General features: G+C 34.4%; 1 protein-coding gene across 2 annotated transcripts in view; it reads left to right on the top strand.

Annotated features, from left to right (window-relative positions):
* Nucleotides 1-24,479, top strand: part of LOC146539833 (E3 ubiquitin-protein ligase RNF19B-like) — a 48,882-nt gene extending 24,403 nt beyond the window's left edge. For both annotated transcript variants that reach the window (XM_085207604.1, XM_085207605.1), the window contains exons 3-9: nucleotides 5,680-5,860; nucleotides 18,030-18,144; nucleotides 19,673-19,857; nucleotides 21,061-21,202; nucleotides 22,844-23,078; nucleotides 23,404-23,599; nucleotides 23,934-24,479. In XM_085207604.1, coding sequence (XP_085063730.1) covers nucleotides 5,680-5,860; nucleotides 18,030-18,144; nucleotides 19,673-19,857; nucleotides 21,061-21,202; nucleotides 22,844-23,078; nucleotides 23,404-23,599; nucleotides 23,934-24,337 — 1,458 coding nt within the window. In that variant the 3' untranslated portion in view covers nucleotides 24,338-24,479. The remainder of the gene's footprint in view (nucleotides 1-5,679; nucleotides 5,861-18,029; nucleotides 18,145-19,672; nucleotides 19,858-21,060; nucleotides 21,203-22,843; nucleotides 23,079-23,403; nucleotides 23,600-23,933) is intronic.
* The last annotated feature ends 78 nt before the right edge of the window (nucleotides 24,480-24,557 follow it).

Genomic DNA, 24,557 nt, shown 5'->3' with positions numbered 1-24,557 from the left:
AAACATTTCTCTCTATTAAATAGGATAATTTTAGCGGGCAATATCAAATAAAATAAGAAGAGAATCAAAGTGTAGTTTAAATTAATTATAAACAGCAAATAATTACACAATAATTAACAATAGTTCGAAAATGTATGAAAATAAATAAAACCGTCAACGTCATCTGCCCGTTCGCGTCGGTCATACTGTGCCGCCCGCTAGGTGGCTAGGTCATTTGGAATCAGTGACATCTCCTTAATTATTTTTTAGAATTTTATACAGTAAACTATAATTTCAATCTAGATAACATGCTAAAAGTGACTATTATATTTATTTTCATAAGGATGAATATCAAAATGTCGCGATAACGGTCACGTAGCGACGCGACGGTTGTTATTAACATGGCAGAATAAATTGCATGTCAAATTAGAAAGTACTTTAAAATATATTAATTTATATGTATAATGTAATGTTATATAGCCTATAGCACTTCTGAAGAATGCAGCTTTCATACAAAACAAAAACAATGAAAATCGGATCAGTAGATCCAGAGATCTTAGCGTTCAAACAAACAAACAAACAAACTCTTCCGCTTTATTATATTAGTATAGACTAACAATAAAATATAAACACGTTACGAAAACTATTGTATAATGAATATTGTCACGTACGACCTTAATTATCTATACCATTGTAGAGTCATGGCGCAGGGGCACTAAGTGTAACTGTAAACACGACTGGTTGTGGGTTCGATTCCCACTCGAGGAAATGAAATATTTATTTAAATTTATATATTAATTTCTTCGCTCTGGTGCTGAGGCAAAGCACGGCGTTGAGTTCTGCCGGTTGACACCAGAATTCGGCAGAAAGTGGGAAACGGAGTGTCTTAACACTAGGTTCCCTCTGCTTACCCTGCTGTGTACGTGATACAGCGTGAAGCTGATTTATTTTCTTATTTTGTTTTAATTGTAGTAGTTCTTATAAAAAAACTTTCAATTAAATATAAACCTACTTATAAATATATTTTTTTGTTGTTTACCCTTCTATTTATAAGGTTTCATGTTATTTGATATTTTCAACACTTTAACTTTATTGAGCTCTCGTTTCGTTTAACAAGGTGAGCGAATAAAATTGGCAAAATAAAGTATTTATTTTTATATTCTACATTGATTTTATAAAGTGTTTAAATACGGGGGCGTTTTTTAAAACAATTTTAATATTTTATTATTTAAAAAAAATGAGGAAAGTCGTGGCTCAGAGGCAATAAGTGTGTGGGTACGATTCCCACTCAAGAAAATGAAATATAATAATGTTTAAGTAATTGTGTAAATAAAGTGTTGAAGCACAGCGCGGCGTCAAGTCCCCCACTCAACACGCATTGCTTCCAGAATTCAACGAAGAAATGGTGAACAGTGTCCTAACACTAGGTTCCCTCTGCCTACCCTGCTGCTATGAAGAACTAAACGTACAAATAAAAATATCTAGATTATTATTAATTAATAATTCACAAACACTTGTAGCCAAGTTACATTAGCCGCGACCGGATTACCTTTGCCGTTTCGTAACTCAAACTCCTTTCCCTCTACTCGTATATACAATTATATAAACTTCAGTATACTCGTATATCGCAATAGTTATCAATCAGACGTGAATTTTATGCAATTTAATCGTTTTATAATATGGATGGTATTAGTTTTCATATTGCATGTGGTTTTTTCTGTTGTATAATAAGAAAGTCGGCTTTTGTATGTGAAGGTGATGGTTTTTGGTTCGAATCTTATTCGGGGGATTGAATTGTTGTAATAATTTCGTTCTGAAATAATATAGAAATAAATCAGTTTCAAGTTGTATCCTGCGTATGCTATAGCTTTCATAGAAATTCAAATTTAAAATATCCTTTTATTAAATAGATTTTTACACTTTTGATGTGTGCGGGATAGCATAGGTACCTACATATATTAAAAATAGCTCTTTATAGTAGTAAAAAAAAAACAAGTAAACCCAGAGAAAACTTTATGAGTAATATATATTTCTATAGAACTTAAGCTTATAATACAAAGAAAATGTAAATGTCAATTTGTAAATGTTTACATACTGAGTATGTAATTTGAATGTGGCAGTTTATTTAAATATGAATATTTTACTAAGAATATTATTATATATTTTGCTTCACGCTGTATCACGCACATAAAAGGGTAGGTAGAAGGTACCTGGGAACCTAGTGTTATCAAACTCTTTTCCCATCAACCCACTTACGTTCCTTACTTTCAACCGAATTCTGGAGGCTTTAGGTGCGACGTAAAGTTGGGAAAGGAAGTGTCTTAATGGGAACGGAGTGTCTTAACTCTAGGTTCCCAGATTCTCTCTGCGTACCCTGCTATGTGCGGGATACGGCGTGAAACTAAAAAATAATTCTCAGTGAATTAAAAGTAAATTAATGTTTAATAAGCGTACTATATCAAGGTCTGTGTAAATTGTTTATGCATTTCTATAATAGCCACGCCTATCTATTTCTTTCTATGAGGTAATTACAATGATAAATATTCAAAAGAATAATACCTAATAGCAAGGTTATTCGGTGCATATCCTTTGATAGTAAGGATTTTCTTTCAGTCATTTATAATAAACTTTTCTTTGTTTATTAATAAAACTTATATGATGAACGAAGCCAGTCATGGCACATAGGGTGTGTGACTGAAAATGCAACAGGTTGTGGGTTCGATTTCCATTTGAAAAAATGATATACTTAATATTTTTACACGCAATGTCTCCAGAATTCGGCAGCAAGTGAAGAACGGAAGTGTTTTAATGCGAACGTATATCGATTGTTAAAAAATAAAAATGGTATAATGTATTTTTTTTTAGTATTAATTCTTCATATAAAAGCATTCCTTCGTATAAAGTTATTAAAGAATAGAAGATAGAAAAATAAAATGCGATACTATTCAATTGTTGTTTTAAAATTGACACACATAAATGAAATGTATTAAACAAAACCTTTTGACCCGCTTTGAACACAATTGCTTAAAACTTATAAAACTTTGAAAGGATTTTCACTTCCAATACTAACTTATAAGCAGGTTAACGAACAAAAAAAACTGTAGCGACAAACTTGCCCTCTTAACTTTTCGATGCATAAGCAATTTGTATTCAATGTTCCTCCAAAGAAAACCTAGCGCTTAAATGTCGATAAAAGCCATTTTATAAAATTAAGTTGTATAAAAATAGGTAAAAGTCAACTAAGAAGAACTACCCTCGTTAGTCACCAGGCCAGGCTCTGCAGGCCAGCGAGGCGTAATTGACTTTCACTTAACGAGGTTGACGTAAATGCTATAAACTGCTGTGATAACCAAAAGGCCTACACTGTTCGTGAAATCAAAGCTTAACCCACTTTTTATGCTGCGGGAACTTATTGCTAACTACTTCTGGCCGTTTCTAGGTTCTCAATTTTAAACTTCTCATTTTTTTTTCAACTTTACGTTGCACGCAATTAGCAGGATAGGCAGAAGGAGCTTAGTGTTAGGGCACTCCGTCGCTTACTTTTCGGCCAATTTTCTAAAAATCTGTGTTGAGTGGGGGGGGTACATAAACGTCAGCGCAACGATGGCCTCAAAATTCTTATTTTTCTTTTATGTTTATTTTTTTTATTCTTATCTGGTATTACAATTTTCGCTTCAAATTAAATGTTTTGTTCTTTTTTTAAGTTTAAAACATATTTAATATTCTGTGTTTTTATTTTACGGTCTGCCTCGTTTTAACTTGTTTGTTTTATTTTTAATGTAAGTTTACTGTGATAAAAAATATAAATTACAGATACAATAAAAGTTATAATTAAATTAACGAGTTAGTTTTTTTAAACATTCCAATGTAAGAACTAAGGTCAAATAGTAGTATTACATAATGATATTCGTTGCAAACTTTTTCTAAGTGCCATTTTAAGTCCAAAAGAATCTACGTAACTCTTTTCGATTGTTAAAAAAATATGTATAATAAAATAAAAATATTTTTCTTTATTATACATATTTTTCTTTATTATAAGTATTTTTCTTAGTAACACCAAATAAGGATTGAAGGTTTTATTTCCTTATATATTGACATAATTAAAAAAATACAATTAGTACAGGATATCTATTAACTACTATGTAATCTATACTAATATTATTAATTTTTATCAAAAATATATATATCATAGAGCGGCTAGTTTTCTGGTTAATTATCTTTATTGTAGTTAGAATAATATGAGGTCGCACGCTTCGGCCCCCGCGCTACGAATGGCGTGCGGGCGAACGCGACAAGTTGTGGATTCGATTCCCATTGGAGGAAATGAAATATTGCTACTGTACACGGGACAGGTTGTGAGTTTTAATTTCCACTTAATTAAATAAAATATTTAATATTCTCATTTTTTCTCTCTGGTGTCTACTATTCAATTCGCAGTGCCGCAGAGAATTCGTGAGAAAATGGCGAACAGAAGTGTATCAACTCTAGGTTCCCAGGTTCCTACAGCCTGCCCTAACGTCGCTGGCGTAAAAGCTATAAAATACAGCAAAAATAATATGTTTTGCTTATTTTTGTTAATAATCCAATTAAGTATGTTCAATTAGTAAGAATAAAAAATGGTCAATAATATTTCAATGCTAAGTAATGGAATATTTTTCATATTTTATAAAATTTATTAAATTTTGTATCAATCAGCCAGCACTTGACTTGCTTGATCTTTAATCAATTAAATGCCTTTTTCATATAACATACATATGTGTCATAATGTAATTATATGTAATTTCTAGAATAAAATGTAGCGAACTTGTATTGTAATTATTCTAGTATCTTTTATCTGTTTTTTAATTATAGTGTGTTCAATTGATATTTATTTTATTTTATTAATCAATTTATTGGAAGTTTTTTTATTATATCTTTTTATGTTCGAATAGTAGGGACATGACTTTTAAGCTATTAGCTGTTTATTTAAAATGTGAGAAAATTATAAGTAACACTTGTTGATTATGTAATATAATTTAATATGTTTAATACAATCTATTTACCTATTGTATATTTAAAGAATAATGAATTGGTTAAAACATTTCACGGTGTATCCTTCATAGCAGGGTAGGCAGAGGTACGCTCTTCACTTTTCGCCGAATTCTGGAATTCTGGAACTCAACGCCGCGCTTTGCCACGATACCAGAGCGAAGATATGAAAATATTTATTCCACGAATGGGAATCCAACCCACCTATTACGTTTACTGTCACACGCTTGTGCCTTGCGCCATGACTGGCCTCACTTTGTTTATGCAAAGTCAATATACCTACATTTAGTTCTAATCTTATAACTCACTTAAGTAAAAAAGAAATCCCCTTTATGATGCTTTTATAGCAAAGAGAATTGAACAGCGCTGCAAATCTGTTCTATGTACAGTCCATTAATACAATGTAATAGAAGTCGGGCTTAATGCATTTTGCATCGGGTTTTGTAGAGCACTCTCTAGTATTATTACTGTCTTCTAGGTACCTGATACTTCTTAGTTTTCTCATATTCCTTCGACTTGGTCAGAGGGCTTGGACGGTTTTCAAGAGACACTGGTTCAACTGATTCCCGCTACGATTAAATTTTTATACATTTTCTTACTATTCTAATTTGCTTTCCTAAGTGTGGAATAACAGTTTAAAAATGTTATAAAGATTCCTATTAATTGTTCCAGGGCGAGGTTCTTGACTGTCCGCTATGCCTGTCGACATTCAGCGCGTCAACTATGATGCGCCTGGCCTGGTGCTCGCACCGCTGCTGCGAGCCCTGCCTCCGTCAGTACCTGGCCATCGAGATATTCGAGGCCAGGGTTCCGGTGAACTGCCCGGTGTGCCACGAGAGTATGCATCCTTCGGGTAAGTAAAAGTTATTTTTTAGGAAATTTATGTGTATGTTAAGTTTAAAAGAGAAACTATATGTTTAGCGAGGTGTCTTCTGTTGGAAGTTTTTGACGTTTTTATTATTGATTTAAAAATTAAAATTCCACATTTTGCAAGAATAGATATATGTAATAAAAACACTATGAGATATTTTCCTTATTATTATTGTAAGGTTCGCCTACCACCAGACACGCAAAAGTACAATTTGTAGGAATAGAGGAAAACTGTCAATTTTGCAGTCGCACTAACTGCTATTTAATATGTTTAAGTAAATACGGTGTTTTTACGATCATATGTCATGATATTAAATAATAATAATTGGAACAATTTACTCATACGATATTTGAAATATACTTTAAAGATAATAAACAACACTCTTGGATTATTTATCGCTGAGAGAGACATCTTTATGACTTGGATACTGATTAAGGAGAAGTATAGTACGGTTAACGAGTTGTGGCTCTGAACTTAAGTGTTCTGAATGTTTGTGCAATGGGGTATCGGGAAGTAAATAATTAAAAGAATGAAAAATCCTAAAATCAATTCTGCGCAGCACTCTACTGCTAACTTTTGCGGCCACAACTTGTTGGCCGTACTGTATAGTGTGTATAGTTTACATATATTGTCCTCATAAGGCGTCTGTCTCTTAGAATATAAACATCGATAAGTAGATACGTGCCTTTGCGACAGACCTCAACTGTTCGCTATCCTGTCCTATTGTAAACAAACACCGGTAGAAAAGAATATGAGATTGTCGTCGAAAGTAAATGTATTGAATTTTCGTTTTCGTTTGTAGTACCTATACGTGAGTGATTTTTGTTATAACGTTCACATTAGAAAATGGAATTTAACAATCACTGCGTTATACTTGTTTGTGTAAAGGTTTAAAATTACGCAACTTTTTAATATTACGTTTTTATATGCATAATTAACGAAAAAATGTTTATTAGTTAGTATTTTAGGTTCTATCCCCACCCTATGGAATTATTGATTATTTATATTTTTTTTATTTGTTCGCTATGGTAAAGCGCACCGACGAGTTCCGCCTCTAATCACGCAATGCCTCGAATGTTCGGCGAAAAGTGGAGAACGGAGTGTTTTAACATTAAGTTCCCTCTACCTACGATGCTTATATGTAAAAATGTATATTAGTACTCTTATTTATGTCGGCAAATTAATATTAATTTCATCGCCGTAAATTTTTTAATTAACTCCACATCGAAATTATACTGTGGCATTTCGAATATGCATATTCGAGTGTACTTCTTCGCGCCACTCTGAATGTTTCCAAAGAGTGGTCTCGTTGGAAATCTAGGTCTAACGGATGAGAGGTTCCGTGCATAGTGCACTTTTACCGGTCCATACTTATATATTTATTGCATATCGGCAAGACGTCCCGGCAAGTGACACGACACCGTTCTTTGAAATGTCACGTTGACTATAAGATGCTGTCAGTTTAAAATGAAATTACGATATCGGGTGGCAGGTGTGCGATTAAGACTTTGTTCGTGATATTTTAGTTTGAAAATTGTTTTATGTTTATTTAAATTGTAATTGTAAGACAGTCGTTGCAAGCACAAGCGTGTAACTGTAAATGCGATAGGTTGTGGGTTCGATTTCCACTCGAGGAAATGGAAACTCTCATGGATATTGTTTATTTGTGATTGTTTTCCGATTCACGCTTTTTTTTCAAGGCAATGGGAAACTTGTGTTAAGACACTCTGTTCTCCACTTACTTTATTGTCGAAACATTGAGTGTTAAGTGGCGGAACTCAACACCAAGCTTTCTCTAGCAGAGTGCGAATGAAAATATTTCCCCCGAGTGCGGATCGAACCCACAACCATCACACATACAATCAAACTAGTCCCAGAACACCTCGACGACCTCGAAATGTTGAAAATACTAAACATTTCTGTATATATATATAAAACAAGTCTGTGATATGTCCGTCGCTCAATAATTCACAGTTTATATTTTGTATACACTGAAATAGAAGCTCAGTTCGATCAAACAGCATGTAGCGTTAAGTACCGTTGACATACCTTTTATGAAATGGTTCCATATATAATCTACAAGATTAATAATTATTAATAATGTCTTGCAGGAAGTGCTGTCTGTACTAACATTGACTTTTGGCGTAATGCCCATTGATTTCAACGTTAAAGCCCTACGTAGATCGTACATATCGAACAAATAAATTATTAATTTTATATTATTAATACACAACACGTAATGTCTCCAGAATTCGACGAAAATGGGGAACAGAGTGTCTTAACACTGGGTTCCCTCTGTCTGCCCTGATAAATGACGGGATTCAGCGTGAAGCTAAAAAAAATAAATAATAGGGAAATATTCAAAGGTCAGCAACGCACCTGTAGCTTCTCTGGTGTTAAACGGGCTCGTGGGCGGCGGTGATCACTTACCATCAGGTGACCCGTACGCTCGTTTGCCTTGTCCTTTTCCATAAAAAAAACAATATAAGCTGTTTTATATCAAGTTATAGATATCGATTCTCTTTTAATAGATATTTTGAGTTATTAACCGCGGCACACGTGTCAGTCTACCTTACAAGTAGTTTCTCATATATGCACTTATTGATTATATAATATGAAAAATGATTCACTCCAATATGAAACTCGTGATAGCCATTGCTACGATTGTATAGCAATCTATGTACTATTTCAATTTGTATCTTAGATACTCGCTGTTGCTTTTGTACTATATTGTATTATTTAATACCACAAACTTTAATATGAAATTGTTTTAATATGAAGTAAGAAAATTATGATTTCGACTTTATTATTAATATTTACTATTACTGTCTACTGAAGTGAGAGTCTGGCCCTGGCCGCCCCAACCTTTTTTACGTGAATTCTAAGAGCGTAAAATTTTTAATTCTCATTCCTCTCTTCGTACTTCCCCTGTACTTCCAAGGACCCTGTATGCTAAATTTTCGTTGCCTGTCAGTAACTAAGTAACGGGACGTATTTTTACGGATATTTACCTGTTTTTTAATGTTTTTATTTTTTTTATCTTAGTCGAATATTTTTTTACTTATAAAGTATATATACTTTTAGTAGATGCTATTACCAAGTTGACTTTAGTTATATTTATTTAAAAAGGGATAAAGACCAAAGTTAATATACAAAATATGAAATTTCATCTATATTCCTTCGAACCTCATGCCATTGTGCTTGTAGTCTAAATGATGGAATTGTGTTCGTAAGAATGCCTATTTCTTTATGTAACAAGTTCCTAACTGTTGATAAAGATATAAATATTTATCTTAAAAAAACTGTTATCTACACTAATTATACGATAAAAAAAATATGGCTATCGACTTAGTGAAACGATAAAACGAACTTAATTCGAAACGCACTAAATGAGTCATGTTATCTTTTGTTGATTGCTGCTTTACTATTATGTAAATTCACGATGATTATTGTTTTCTTTGTTCTCTTATTAAATTAGTGTTAGTGTTCAGCCTCTGATCTTAATCGTGATGGTTGTACGTGTGATCCCCACTCGGGGAATTAATTATTTATTATCTTGTTATAATGAGGCCGTCTTGGTGCAAGGGAACTGGTAAACGCGACGGTTTTGGGTTCTATTCCTACTCAGGGGAATGAAATATTTTTTAATTTCTTCGCTTGGGTGACGAGACGGCGTTGAATGCCTTTAGAATGTCCTAACATTAGGTTTCCAGGTTCTTACCACTTAACTTACCCTGCTATGTCCGGCATAGGTGAAGTTTCAGCATATACAAATACTTGTTGTTTTGACGTACTTATCTATAAAAAATGTTAAATTAAATTATTCCTAACCTAAATATACGTAGGTGGATATAATAAAAATATTTATTTTATAATATTATTTTGTGTATTAAATTGATTTATATCTGACCTTGTTTATAGCTTATTACTACTAGGTCAAGTAAAAACTAGAACCCTATTGATTACCTTGTAGTCCCTATATGTGCCTTAAGATTAATTTTAAAGGTTTTTTTAAATATGGTGATATTAATACTAGTGACCCTTTGATCTAATAAAAATCAGCTTTACCCTGTACTGCACGCAGCTGGGTAGGAAGGGGAAACCTAGCGTTAAGATACTTCATTCCACATTTTCCGCTGAAGTCTAGAGGCAGAGTGGCAGAAATTAAGGCCGGGCTTCTTTTGTCTTGGTGCCAGAGCGAAGAAATTCGGGATCGAACTCACAACCCACATGCATAAATTCTTTTTGTCATTTGTAAATATACTGATATTTACTAAGAAATCTATACTAATAATATAATAAAGCGGAAGAGTTTGTTTGTTTGTTTGTTTGTTTGAACGCTAAGATCTCTGGATCTACTGGTCCGATTTACTTTGTTTTTGTTTTGTATGAAATCTGCATTCTTCAGAAGTGCCATAGGGTATATAATATTACATTACACATATATACTAATAAATTAAAATACTTTCTAATTTGACATGCAATTTATTCTGCCATGTTAATAACAACCGTCGTCGCTACGCGACCGCGTTCGTTACCGCGTCATTTTGATATTCATCCTTATGACAATAAATATAATAGTCACTTTTAGCATTTCATCTAGATTGAAATTATATTTCTATAGAAATTATATTCTGATATTTTAAGCAGGTCTAGCCGCGTCCGGGTCCGCTAGTACTTAATAAAAGTCTGCATACTATCAAATGTTCATATATCATCGCTTTGGCGGTGAAGAGGTAAACCCACATATTATTAAATGTTTCTAGATAATGTCCAATAAGGGGAAATTGTTAAACAAACAAAAGTACAATTTCAATAAAAATACGAAATCCAACGAAAATCTTTCAATTTAAAATGTTTACTTAAACCTTAGAAGTTATACCTAGATAAATCTTAGCTCCTTTTGACCTACGCGAAATAACAGTCAAGTTTAGTCATAAAAAAACCTATTAATTTCTCTTTATAAAAAGTGGCTTTTATTTGCGCCTTAGTCCCCTCTCCGAATAGAAATAACAAAGGAATTCTATATAAGAAATGACACACTCAAAATGCACGAAGTGACTAATCGCATATAGCCTAATCAGTAGTTCCTGAGATTAGCACGTTCAACCAAACATACTCTTTAACTTTGTAATATTTGTAATAATAATTAATGTGAGGAATTCAGTAAATGCCACATTAGTTAGAACAAAAATGTGAATAATAATTTTATTGCATTATGAATGTCAAGAACATATCAAGTATCGTAATATATTACGTAACTATTTTTTTTTTGGTATTTTAATAACCTTTAAGTAATTATAAATATTATAAATTTTATAATTTCAGTAATTTTTTCGCTTCCTCTGTAATATGTACTTAATTATATGAAAATGTTACTTAAGTGCCTAAAAATAATATAATGGTAAAAACGAACATAGAAACGGAGTGCCTTAACACTAAATTATCAGATTCCCTCTGCCTATTTCTACTATGAAGTTAAAAAAAAAACTATAATATAGATAGGTAATAATAATAGCGTTTACCATTTCTGTCTACTACCGAATCGGTTGTGAGAGGTCAAGTTATGTACACTAGCTACGAGGTCATTGATAACATATATTATATGTATAGATATGATACCTTTTTAGTAAATTAACCTATTTATTACCACTAATCTATTTGTTATAGCTTCCTGGAAAGTATTAAAGAAAACAATATTATCTATCTTTTTTTTTGATAAGATAAATATAATGTGTAATGTGTGTTCTTAATGCACTGGGTAGTTGCTTATACAATTTTAAATCTGTTATGAAATATTGTTTATTTTAGAAAATGCTTGTTTTTGATTAGAAAGCTAGGACAGCTTTAGGGGGGGTGGAAGAGAGAGACGCAGAAGAGAGAAGAGAAAGCGAATGACAAATAGATATGTTGGGAAAAATAATAGGAAGTTAATCAATATAATTATATTGAAGGCATTAATATTGAAGTTGTGTATGTGATCTTGTCTTGTGTAAATATTATTTTTCCACCTTTCTTTTATTAATCAAAATATATTTTTTTTGTTGGATATCAACTCATTGCACCTATTGTATAACTTTGGAATCATCTCTTTGACAATATGTTAATGTGTGCTCGAAGCAAAGTCAAAAATATGACTAAAAATATTAGTATATATTTTTCTTACCTTTACTTATATCATATAGATACGTAAGTAAGTGTCTTATGTTAAGATAAGGGCCTCAATTCGAGATATTGCGTGTTATGTGGCGTAACTGAACGCTGCATTCTATATAAGCAGAATGGAGAAATTAAAATAATTCATTCCCTCGAGTGGGAATCGAACTCACAACCTCCAGCAACAATGGCCATTATAATTGAAGACATAGGTATAATAATGTTATAATTACACCTAAAAAGAACATTTTTTTAAATATTCACTTACAACAATTAGCAAGCAAATCAGTGACAAAAACAATGACGGATAGAATAGTTATTGATGATTTGAGACGTCTTAATTATTCGCTTCCGTGTCTCTATTGTATTGTAATTGACTAATTTGTAGACAGTAAACGTTGTTGACAACAGGTGATAGACATTTACTTATGATTTACGATTAAATAAGTTAAGTATTCTGTTTTTTTTTTTTCTTATCTTCTATCTATATATATATATATATAAAAGGACTTGTCCTCACTGACTGAGGTAAGACGCACGCACAGCCGTAACCGCTGTGCGTAGAAACGTGAAATGTGGACAGATGTTTACTTTCATAATCTGGACATCCACTAAGAAGGGATTTTTAAAAATTTTAACTCCAAAGGGGTGAAATAGGGGTTGAAAGTTTGTATGAAAAAAAATTTAAATCGGCACCGATTTTTATAAAATTTGAAATTTACATTTTTAAAAGTATTTAATTGAACACGTGTTTCATCGTTTTCTAGAATTATCCTCCTAAGGGTGCAAATAAGGGGTTGAAAGTTTGTATGGAAAAATCTTTAAATCGCCACCGATTTTTATAAAATTTGAAAATTAGACTCTTAAAAATATTTCACTGAACACATGTTTCATGGGTTATTAGAATTCACCCTTAAATACGCAAGCGAAGCTGCGCGCGTCCGCTAGTTTTTTATAAATTTATTATTCGTTTTTAGTATTACGCTGTATCCTGTACATAGCAGGGTAGGCACAGGGAACGTTGGGACGTTTTTCTCATTAAGATCATTTACCAGATTGAGAAAAAGAAAATATTAAATATAAATGCTTCATTCTCTAGATTGGGAATCGAATCCCCAACCCATCGGCACTGGCCTCAACAAATATAAATTACATTAATTGTTTTGTGTCCTTATAAGTTTATCGTTTTGTAACTAACTATGAATCATATTTATGGTTCACGGTTATGTAAGTCATACTGCTTACATAAATATAATCTACTTATTATGACTTTTTCTTATCTTGACACATCTCTCTTATTTTGTAGAGTTGTTAAATATATTATAGGGATTAGTCAGTCATTCTTTACATTCTCGTGTGAGATGTTTTGTCGTTGGTAAAATTCAATAATGCACTTTGATAACTAGATCGCGGAAAAACTTTTGTTTACATGTTCACGCTGTATCCCGCACGTAACGAGGTAGGCAGAGGGAACCTGTGAACGTAATGTTAAGACACTGCGTTCCCATTAAGATAATTGCGTTATCCATTTTTGGCCGAATTCAGAAAGCATTGCGTGTTGAGTGGCGGAATTAAACGCTGTTTTGCTTCGTAGCAAAAAAAAATATAAAACATGAAGTATTTTATTTCCCCAAGTAACAATCGAACCTACAACCTGTTGCGTCATACAGTTGCATATTTGTGCCTGTGCTGGCGACTGGCCTCTAAACACTTATAATAATTAATCTATATTATTATCTATTTGTTTCTGTTTGATAATAAAAGTATATGAATCTATATAATAGGTATGTAAAGGGTTTCCGTTGCCGAGTGACTGATAGACATAGTACAGACAAAACGAATGGACTTAAAAAGTTGAGATTTGGCTTGTAGCTATGTTAGGGAGAGTAGGTAACGCCAAGGGGATTTCTCGAAAATCGGGAACGGGAACGGGAAAAACTGCGATTATAATTTTACGTTTTAAAATCTACGCAATAATCAAACCAATAGAGAGTTACATATTCAAGAAGTTAAGTTAAATTACCGTATAATTTACTTACATTATAGATTATAGTTGTAACATACAGATTCTATAACATTTAATTATATATCTTGTCAGCATAAATAAATATAAGTAATTTAACTCTACAATGTAAGAAAGACGTTGTTCTTCGGACGTAGAAACGTACAATAAATATAGGTACCTATATATATTATAGGTTTTTGTATGTCCGTACGTTGTCTATACAACTTTACGTACGCCTATTGTCGTTGAAATTATCAAAGTCTGTATTTTCAAGTTAATAAAATGTTGACTGCCTAATAAACTAGTAGCGTCTTTTATGATTTTCTGTATAGTAGCGATCGTATGTTGCGGAACATTTCTATGTATATATTAGATTTATTTATTAGTTTGTTTTGCAGTGTATTGTAAGAATAACGTGCGACTGTAAACGCAAAAGGATCTGGGTTCGATTTCCACTCGAGGAAATGTAATATCTCTGGTAACTCAACAATTGTTCTATTCAAAGAACTTTTATTTTTTTAATGAAACATCAAAGCTAAGAAGATAATAATTGTTTAATATAACGTACTTATATTGTCGTCACCCGAATTAAGAACACACCTCTTAGTTAGTTAGCTAAATATTATTGTACATGATTCAACCTTTATCAAATCTGGTAATTCCTCATTTGTCACCGTCTGATGTATACCTAAAATTAACTTCTTAGAACAGTTACTTAAATAGCAGCTTAATAGTATTTATTTTGACCGTCGTCGTCGTCGTCGAATTGTGATGCAGAGGCAGGAAGGAACGTGCGTCTGTGAACATGGCACGAGAATTCGGTGGAAATTGGGGAACGGAAGTGTTTCAATGGGAACAGAGTGTCTTAATACTAGGTTTCCAGGTTCCCTCTGCCTTCTCTGCTCCGCACAGGATACAGCGTGAAGCTAAAAAAACTATATACCTACAAAATATCGAGAGAACTTACATTGGATGCACTTACGCAGGAGATACATTCCCGTTTGGTTTTCCTGTATTCAGAGAATTGATAATAATATCCTACGTAGCATTGACGTATATTAAAAATTATCACATTCTGATATTGTCCATAGTCAAATTATAATGAATTTATTAATATTTATTAATTTAATACTAATTTTATAATATTTTTAATATTTTAACGTTACGTTAAGTAAATTTACATATTAATCCATTATAATTATTAAAATATGCGGTGGTTGACAGTAGTTATATAATTATAATTTTGGACAGGTTCATTAATTATAAGAGAAATTCGAACACAAATATTTCATTAATAGTTTATTTAATGAGGAAAATGTAATTATAATTTTGCCTCCGTCACGTTGATATAACGATATTGTAATCACCACCAAACGTGGTTTTTCATTGTAATTTTGCAGCATTTAATACCATCATATTAAAAAAAAAAAATTAGCTTCACGCTGTATCCCGCACACAGCAGGATAGGCAGAGAGAACCTACTGTTAAGCCACTCCGTTCCCCACTTTCTGCCGAATTCTAGAGGCATTGCGTGTTGAGTGGCAGAACTCAATGCCGCGCTTTGCCTCGACACCAGAGCGAAGAAATGGATATATAAACGTAAATAAATACTTCACTTCATCGAGTGGGAATCGAACCCACAACCGTCGCGTTACAGTCACACCCTTGTGCCGCTGTCTATATCTTCATATTAATTGAATAACATTTAATTTTAACGTATGTATTTTAAATTAATCAGATTTTTTTAGTAAACTAGTAATTTCGCTTACTATTCTTTTTCTTTAAGACTTATTTCCTTAATAGGTTTTCATATTATTGCTGGTTGACAACAAAATGCCTTTGCAGTGACTTAGATGAGTTTCCATATCGAAAGTTCATTAAAGTCTTCTCATTTTCCAAGAGTAACTTTGCTTGTTTATTACTTAGGAAAATTGTGTTTAAAAGGAACATAATTAATGGAAACGTTTACGTCTTATGATCAAACAAGGCCGACATCTTGTACCTATTACCTATTGAAAATATAAAGGAAATAAGGAAATAAAAAAGTAAAAAAAAAATTTTAAGTTAAACGGTTTTATATTGCAGATAAATGTACTAAAAGCTAAAAAATAATTTCATAGAAATTATGATTACTAAAATTTAATCGTGGGGCACGTCCAATATCTACAATTGAAAGACATAGCGTGAGACTTCACGATGAAATATATATGAAATTATATGAAATTATTTTTTAGCTTTTAGTACATTTATCTGCAATATAAAACCGTTTAACTTAAAATATTTTTTTTACTTTTTTATTTTTAAGTTTTTAGTTTTTATTTCTCATGCTATTCAATTCGTTGAAATGAGGCTCGATGTCTCATTATTGCAAGGTTAATGGAGAATGTTACGAACGACCCCCCCAGAGGTCCAATAGAGGGACAAGGCTATGTACAACAAGATGTGCCTGAATCTTGAGGGGAAAACGCTAACGACATATCATTTTTATCCACCTAGTGCCATACAGTTCTCGGCGCGCTTTTACCTTTTACCTTGGGTGGTACCCCTAGCGACGTATCATTTTTAGGCACCCTATAGCCACACAGTCCTCGACAGGATACCAGATCTTGACTTAGGTGGGAGATTCATATTGTAATTGTGTATAGTATACTGTATTATACTTACCAAGCCCTTTATTTTGATACCCATATTGATGGGATTGAAAACTACATTATCCGCCATTTTGTAGCAGTGGCCATCTTTGATTTTGATTTTGTATAGTGCACTGAATTCTACTTGACAAGCCCTTTCATTTGATACCCATATTGATGGGATCGAAAAAACTAACTTGTCCGCCATCTTGTAGCGGCGGCCATCTTGGATTTTGATTTTGTATAGTCCACTGAATTCTGCTTGACAAGCCCTTTCATTTGATACCCGTATTGATAGGATTGAAAAAAACTAACTTGTCCGCCATCTTATAGTGGCGGCCATCTTGGATTTTGATTTTGTATAGTCCACTGAATTCTACTTGACAAGCCCTTTCATTTGATATCCATATTGATGGGATTGAAAAAAACTAAGTTGTCCGCCATCTTGTAGCGGCGGCCATCTTGGATTCACAATAATATTGAATATGGATAATTGTATTGTCACCAGAATCAAAGGCGTATACCAAATTTCAGATCAATCGGTTAACGGGAAGAGGGTTAAATTTCAATTACTAAATTTGACCCAAACAAACAAACAAACGGGGTGAGCTAAATAAAACCGTTTAAAAATAGGTACCCATTCGTTTTTGCAGTGCGTCATTGTTAAAATTATTAATCATCATTTGATTAAATGTTTTGATAATTTTGTATACAATAAGTATAATTAAATAATCTTAAATAAAGTAAACGTATATTTTTCCTTCTTTTTTATGTATTTTTTGTGTTAAATTCCAAAGATTTTTCTTTTTTGGCATTAAAAATTTTCTATATTGACTCGAGTTTAACGTAACTTACATGAAAATCAAATCTACGACCACGCGCCACTAATCTTAGATCAAATGACCTAATCGAATGAGCTCATTTGTTAAAATAGACAGTTTCATAAATAAGTTAAACATTTTATACCTCAAGGAGACCACAGCTTATTCCCCTAAGGAAAGGGCATAGGTTAAAGATCCTGTGAACTATATAAACTGTTACTATTATACATAACTGTTTGACATTTCGAAACATATTTTTTATGTATAAAAAAAAAGTTTATAGGCCAACCGTGGCGCAACGGCACAAGCGTGTGACGGCTTATGGGTTCGATTCCCTCTCGAGAAAAGTTATATTTAATATTTTCTTTTCTTCGCTCTGATGTCGGGGTAAAGTTTGGCGGTTAGTTCCGCCACTCAACACGCAATGCCTCGAGAATTCGGCGGAGAGAAAAGTGAAGTGTCTTAACACTAGGCTCTCTGCCTACCCTGACGCAGCGTGAAGCTGATGAAAAATAATAATAAATGACATTTAATTACAGATGTCAGGAGGATAATAGATAATCCAGCCTTGTACGACAAGTATGAAGAGTTTTCAGTACGGCGCGCGCTCGCCGCCGACCCCGACACTAGGTGGTGTCCCGCTCCCGACTGCAGGTAACTAGTTGCCCTTTAGATATTCTTTATTGTTTATTTTTAATTTACTATAATCGATAAAGCTTATTGCCTTTCCACTTAATGGTTTTCTAGGTTCGGAGTTATTAAATGTTAAATTTATTTATAGGTTTATCTTTGAGCCTGGAAAGGTCTTGGTTAATGTTCTCCCCACAATCCTTTTAAATTATACAATTATTTTTATCTATGTACATATTCAGTATATACTATAGACATATATATTTTCATATTATATATCTTTTTTATTATAAGTAAGAGTTATTTCAATTCAAAATGTCAACTTCTAAAATTATTATTTGGGTATATAACAGGAAATCGAATGGTTTTTATTTATAGCTCCTCTAATTGGTATAAATAAGGCAATTCGATCTTGAAAAATCGAGGAATTCCCACGAACCGAGTCCCCAAAAAAGCCTATATTTATTTTGTTGGTATTAGCAAAATAATTGTTCAAGAGAGTCATGATTCATCATTTACTAATAATTTTAAAAGCAAAGTTCATGTAAAATTTGCGTTAATATAAACAAAATATATATTTTGCGTTTTGTATATTATAGTTGAGGCCAGTCGTGGCACAGAGGCACAAGTGTGTGACTGTAAACGTGACTGGTTGTGACTTCGATGCCTATTCGAGGAAATAAAATATTTATTTAAATTTATATTTCCATTTCTTTGTTCTGTTGTCGAGGCAGCACGGCGTTGACCGCCACTCAACACGCAATGCCTTCAGTATAACATTTGTTTGGCGGAAAATGGGAAATGGAGTGACTTAACACCAGGAATACCTCTCACACCTTTGCCTAAAGTAGGCTTTGCTAGCTATGTAAAGGGATTGTATAATTTATGTATAAACGTGTAGGTATACTTGTCTATAATCCCGCTCGTAATCTCCAGAGCATTACCATTATCGCCACGTTTCGACGTTTTAATCTAATTAAATATAACTTAACGTTGTCGACGACCTAACAGCCACTTGCCCATTAATTCGTGTAATTAAACCCAGCTGATCCAGGTTGGCTTACGAAAATTGAACGTTCGTTTTACTTACGGCAAAGACAAGGTGTGACTTACAGTATACAAATACTTCATTCGGCTTAGTGGTGTATGGATGCGTGTTGAGTAGTAGAATTCAAAAAAAATTGTCTTGGTGCCAGAGCGAAAAAGCGAAAATATGAAGAAATACTAATTCCCCCAAGTGGGGATCGAACCCACATCCGTCGCGTTACAATCACATCCTTGTGCCCCCCCTTCGTGACGATGGCCTCAATTTTATATATTGCAACTTGCATTTTTCTCGTATCATTCTTACCAGAAAAAATAAATAGAAAATAATGTCAAACAATTTCAGTTTTTCCAGCATCATCATAAACAACAGTTAAAATTATTACTTCTTCATTATTCAAATTCTTCTTCTTTCAAACACTTAACGATATACATTTAAACAGTCCTGTGTACATTAATTCTATATTACTTCCACTAGAAACGATGTTTAATTATCCATCTAAATCAGTTTCGCAGTAATAGCGGCGGGCTGCGCCTCGTGCCCCAAGCTGACGTGCCTGGCGCCTGGCTGCGGAGCGTCCTTCTGCTACCACTGCAAGGCGGCGTGGCACCCCACGCAGACCTGCGACGCGGCGAGGCGCAGCCGACACCCCATGCCTCGTCAGCCTCTGCCCTTGAGTGATATGGAATTAGGTAAGTGACGTTGTAAGGTTTTTTTTTTTGGCTTCAAGGTTTGTCAGGTTAAGGACGATGTAACCTAGTCTTAAGAGACCCACTATTCGCCAAATTCTTGAGGTATTGTGTGTGAAGTAGGGACCGCACTTTGGCTTGTTACCAGAGCGAGAAAATAAATATATTAAATATTTTATCTACTCTAGTGGGAATCCAACCCATAAACGTCGTTTTTACAGTGGCACGCTTGTGTGTGTCACGACTGGACTCGATAAAGTAGCTTTTATATATAGTAGGTCAAAGTATTGAAATAAAATAAAAAACAAGTTATACACGTGTAAATATTTTATAAATTTCAATGCATTTTGTACATTATAGTTACAATAGAATACAAATAGAATATTAGATAGAACTCTTACTTTCCTCCCAACTTTAGAAATAGTACCTGTTCATTGGTTGAAACTTTGAGAACCAACTCCTTGCTTTTGTGTGGATGAACTAATTTCAAATATATGTTATAGTTAACCCCAAGAGTGAGGTTCAAACCCACTACCAACTGTGCAGTGCAGTTTCTCAGGAGATACTCTCTAAGTTACTCTACAATATAATTTATTGACGGTAGTTGTTAATTTATTTTAAAATAAATCTTAATAAAAAATTCAATTTCCTAGGACAAATTTAATTTAGTCTCTCATACGCACAAACTCCTCGCGCGATACCAAGAATTCGTAATTTCTACTATAGAAGCAGTGAAGGCGCCCACACCATAATACACCCACTCTTTAGCGACTTATTTACACGACAAAGCCATGAGCTACCAAAGCTCTTTATGGTGGTAATATGACTCTGATACCACCCACCCACTTGTTGAATGGTCGTTAATTTCATTTATTTATTACTTATTCTTGTGTTTATTTATTGAAAAAGTTTTTTTCTGGCTGGTTGTGGGTTCGATTCCCACTCTAGTAATATTTCATATTTTCACATTTTCACGAAATATTTCATATTTTCACTTCCACGCTCTGGTAAACGGGGTAAAAGTTCAGTTCCGTCATTCAACACTCAATGCCTTCAGAATTCGGGGGAAGTTTCAGATTAAATAAGAGAGAAAGAAGAAGAATAGATGAAAAAATTAAAAACCATTGTTTTTCCCTTACATCTAACATGTACAGACAACGACCAGTTACGACTTTGTTATATATTTAGATTTTTCTTATATTCCAGGCGAAGTGAAGCCGTGTCCGCGATGTTCAGTATTCATAGTGAAAGTGGAAGACGGTTCGTGTAACCACATGGTGTGCTGCGTCTGCGGCGCCGAGTTCTGCTGGCTTTGTATGAAAGAAGTGTCGGATTTACATTACTTGAGGTAAGTTTAGTTTTTTTGCATTGTAATTATATAACAATAGTGTCTAATAATAAACTTTCTTTAGTCAAAGAATCTATTGCTAAGACATTTCGTTCTCCATATTTCTAATGACAAGTTGAGGGAACCTAGGCACCTAGTGTTTAGACTCTCCATTCGCGTTAGGTCACTTTCGTTCCTCATTTTATGCCAAATTCTGCTGGCGTAGCGTGTTGAATTTCGAAGCTTAACGCCGCGCTTCGCCTTGTTGCCAGAGTGACCAAATGATTAAATATATCAATTCCTCGATTGGAAATGGGTTAGCCACAACGTGGCGTGTTTACAGTCGCATCCCTGTGGCCCTGCCCCACAACTAGCCTCAATGTTAAAGAATGGTTGTAATATACATCTCTTTGTATCCCACTTAGTTAAATTATAGTTTTTTACATTTAAAAACAGGTGTGAAGTGGAAAATTGTCCAGTTATTCATAAGATCATTTCTGTTTACATTAAAAAATGTAGTAGTTGTCTGAAGATAAATTTAAAACCATACGAAAAAACCTTTGATACACTTTAGACATCTGAGACGACCTGAATGATATTTCAAGGTTATAATTGAATTGACATTCCAAATTAAAGAATCTTATAAAGACTTTATCTTTATGATCGAGTAATTCGACACCGACTAACAACAAAATAGGAAATGTCAAATGTTTAGAACGAGTTATTAATACAATATAAATAGATTGAGGATATAGTGGCGCAGTGGGATAGCGCGAGGTCTGTAAACGCGAGGGTTGTGGGTTCGACACTCACTCGGGACAAAGGACTTCCGCCACTCAACATCTTATATCTCGAAATTGTACGGAAAGAGGAGAGTGTTATGTCTTAACACTAAGTTTTATCTGCCTACCCTGCAATATAGATAATAGTTATAGTGTGAAACTGATGGATATTCTTGGAAAGGAAATCGTAAACAAATTGAAGAATGAAATGTGGGAACATTATTCTATAAATGTAGTAGACTGGGGAAAACCGGTGATTAATACATATTTAATTTTAGTTTATATTGAAGTCTGATAATAATTAACCTTTGTATTTTTAATTCCCACCAGCTCTGATTACTGTGTGATAATATATACAGTAGAATTTGATTGTAGTTTTATATTTTTATCAGATTAATTACAATTTGAAATGTTTTCTTTTATTAATACTTTTTTTATTTTGCTTTGTTATGTAATTAATTCATTAGACACTCTCACGATGAAATATCTGTGATTTTTTGTATTAAATGAAACTCTTTAAGCAGATTTATCGCGTATATTTTAGTATTATACATTTTTAGGAAACTAAAGTTTACACTCATTCACTATGCTGTAAACTTTGCAGTGACCTGCAACCATGGCTTTCATTAAGACTGTGTAATGATCTATTTGAGTCTAAAATAAATAAAAGTCCTGCAATGTGGGGAAAAGCGTGAAACTGATAAAACTAATAGTAAAATAAAATATTGTAACAGTGTATTTAAGTAATATAATTAAAATCGCTAATTTGTATGAAAAGACAATAATATATCCCATACAGGAAGAAGCGCGACACAAATAATAATAATAATACCTGTATAATGTTATAAATTTAACTAACTTTAAAAAACGTTTGTTATAGTCCAAGTGGTTGCACATTCTGGGGTAAAAAACCATGGTCCCGGAAAAAGAAATTGCTCTGGCAACTCGGCACGCTGGCGGGGGCTCCCCTCGGTATAGCTGTGGTGGCGGGGGTGGCGCTGCCCGCGTTGCTAGTGGGACTCCCCCTGTGGGCGGGTAGGCGCGCTCACCGGAGGCTTCGACGGTCGCGGCCTGTAAGGCGTCGGGCGACTGTGGCCGCTGCTGTTGCTGTTGCGGTTAGTATTTAGGTTTTTCTTAATTCATAACAATACGGAAATATTAGATTCTTAAAAGTTATATTATATTTGTGAGATTAAAATATATAAAATTAAATTGCTTTTTAGTTTTCGTTGAGCAAATGATTGTATATAATTCTCTTTGCTTTCAATTATGTTTTATTATAATAAATAAATATAGTATGTATGTTTTTATGCGACATTCTTTGAAACAAATAAAACGTATTTTATATGTATAAAATTTATAATCTTATATACTTATGTGTTTATTTGCAAATAAAATTAAAAAAATCGCTTTTGAAATAATTTAATTTGTTACCCGCAGCTCCTCATATCTCCTCTAGTAGCTGGTCTCGCGGTGGGCATAGGTGTTCCCATTCTCCTTTTCTACGTGTACGGCGTAGTGCCAGTGTCACTGTGCCGTGCGGGAGGTTGCGCGTCACCTCCCGACGACACTTTGGAGCAAACCATCGATCACGGGGATTTGGATGCTGTGTCGAGACGGCTTGAACCTAGTATTGGTTAGTTTTGGGCTTAAAAATATTTAGTTTTAATAGTTTTACTTTTGTGGAATTTGGCAATTATATGTATGTAGATCAGGTGACAATACTATATTACATATGATATGATGCCACAGAGCTGGTCTGATTCTATCATCAGCCTCTAAAGTTCGAAGGTGTTTGATGAATAGAATGTCTAGTAAAAAAAAATATAATTGTCTATTGTAGTGGTCTAGTTATGCTCTCTTTATTTGACATATCCTAGTTATTTCTTCTGTTAACGAGGAAACTCATCTTAGAACCCGTCCTTAGAAGCGTCTTCTTAGTTTTAAACTTCCAATTTCTGACGTTGCAGGCGACGCGTCGCTATCGGCGGGATCGCAACAGGCGGAGGCGCGCGCGCCCTCGCTGGCGGGGCTGGCGGGCTCGCTGGGCGGCCACGACGCCGCCTCGCCCGCCGCGCACCGCCTCGAGGTCACCGCCGACGTCGCCGACGCGCCCAGCGACGATGACCTGCCCTGCTCCTCTGCCTCTACCTCCGCCTCCACCTCGCGCCTGCGCAGCCTCTTCCTCTACGGCGCCCCGCACCCGCCCGACCTCGAGGCGGGTTCCGACGCGCCTCCCGCCCCTTCCTCAACGCCTGCCCCCGCGCACCTCACCACCACATGTGAGACCAAAGCGCCTGCTGAGGACGCCCCCGCGTCCCCTGTGCCCAACTCAACCCCTGCCCCCGCCCCCACTACCGCTCCCGTGTCGTAACCCGAACATTAATTCATTTGTTAGAGGCCGACTCGGAAGTAACTGCAAGTACAGACGGGATGGAACCTCCCCCGTTGTTGTCAACTACGGCGAGGCGTCAGAAACTCACGCCCCCACCCCTGTCCCCATCCCATCTCACTCTCCTACGCTGACATCACTCCTTACCCCCGCCTCCAGCCCCTGTCCCCCCGCCCCCGTCTTGTAAACAAACAGTTCACTA

The sequence above is a fragment of the Heliconius melpomene genome, chromosome 3 (genome assembly GCF_056956725.1).
Source record: "Heliconius melpomene rosina isolate 202511_hmr_F chromosome 3, ASM5695672v1, whole genome shotgun sequence".
Lineage (NCBI taxonomy): Eukaryota > Metazoa > Arthropoda > Insecta > Lepidoptera > Nymphalidae > Heliconius > Heliconius melpomene.
Note: the sequence above shows the minus strand (reverse complement) of the source record. Positions and strands in the feature narration are given on the sequence as shown.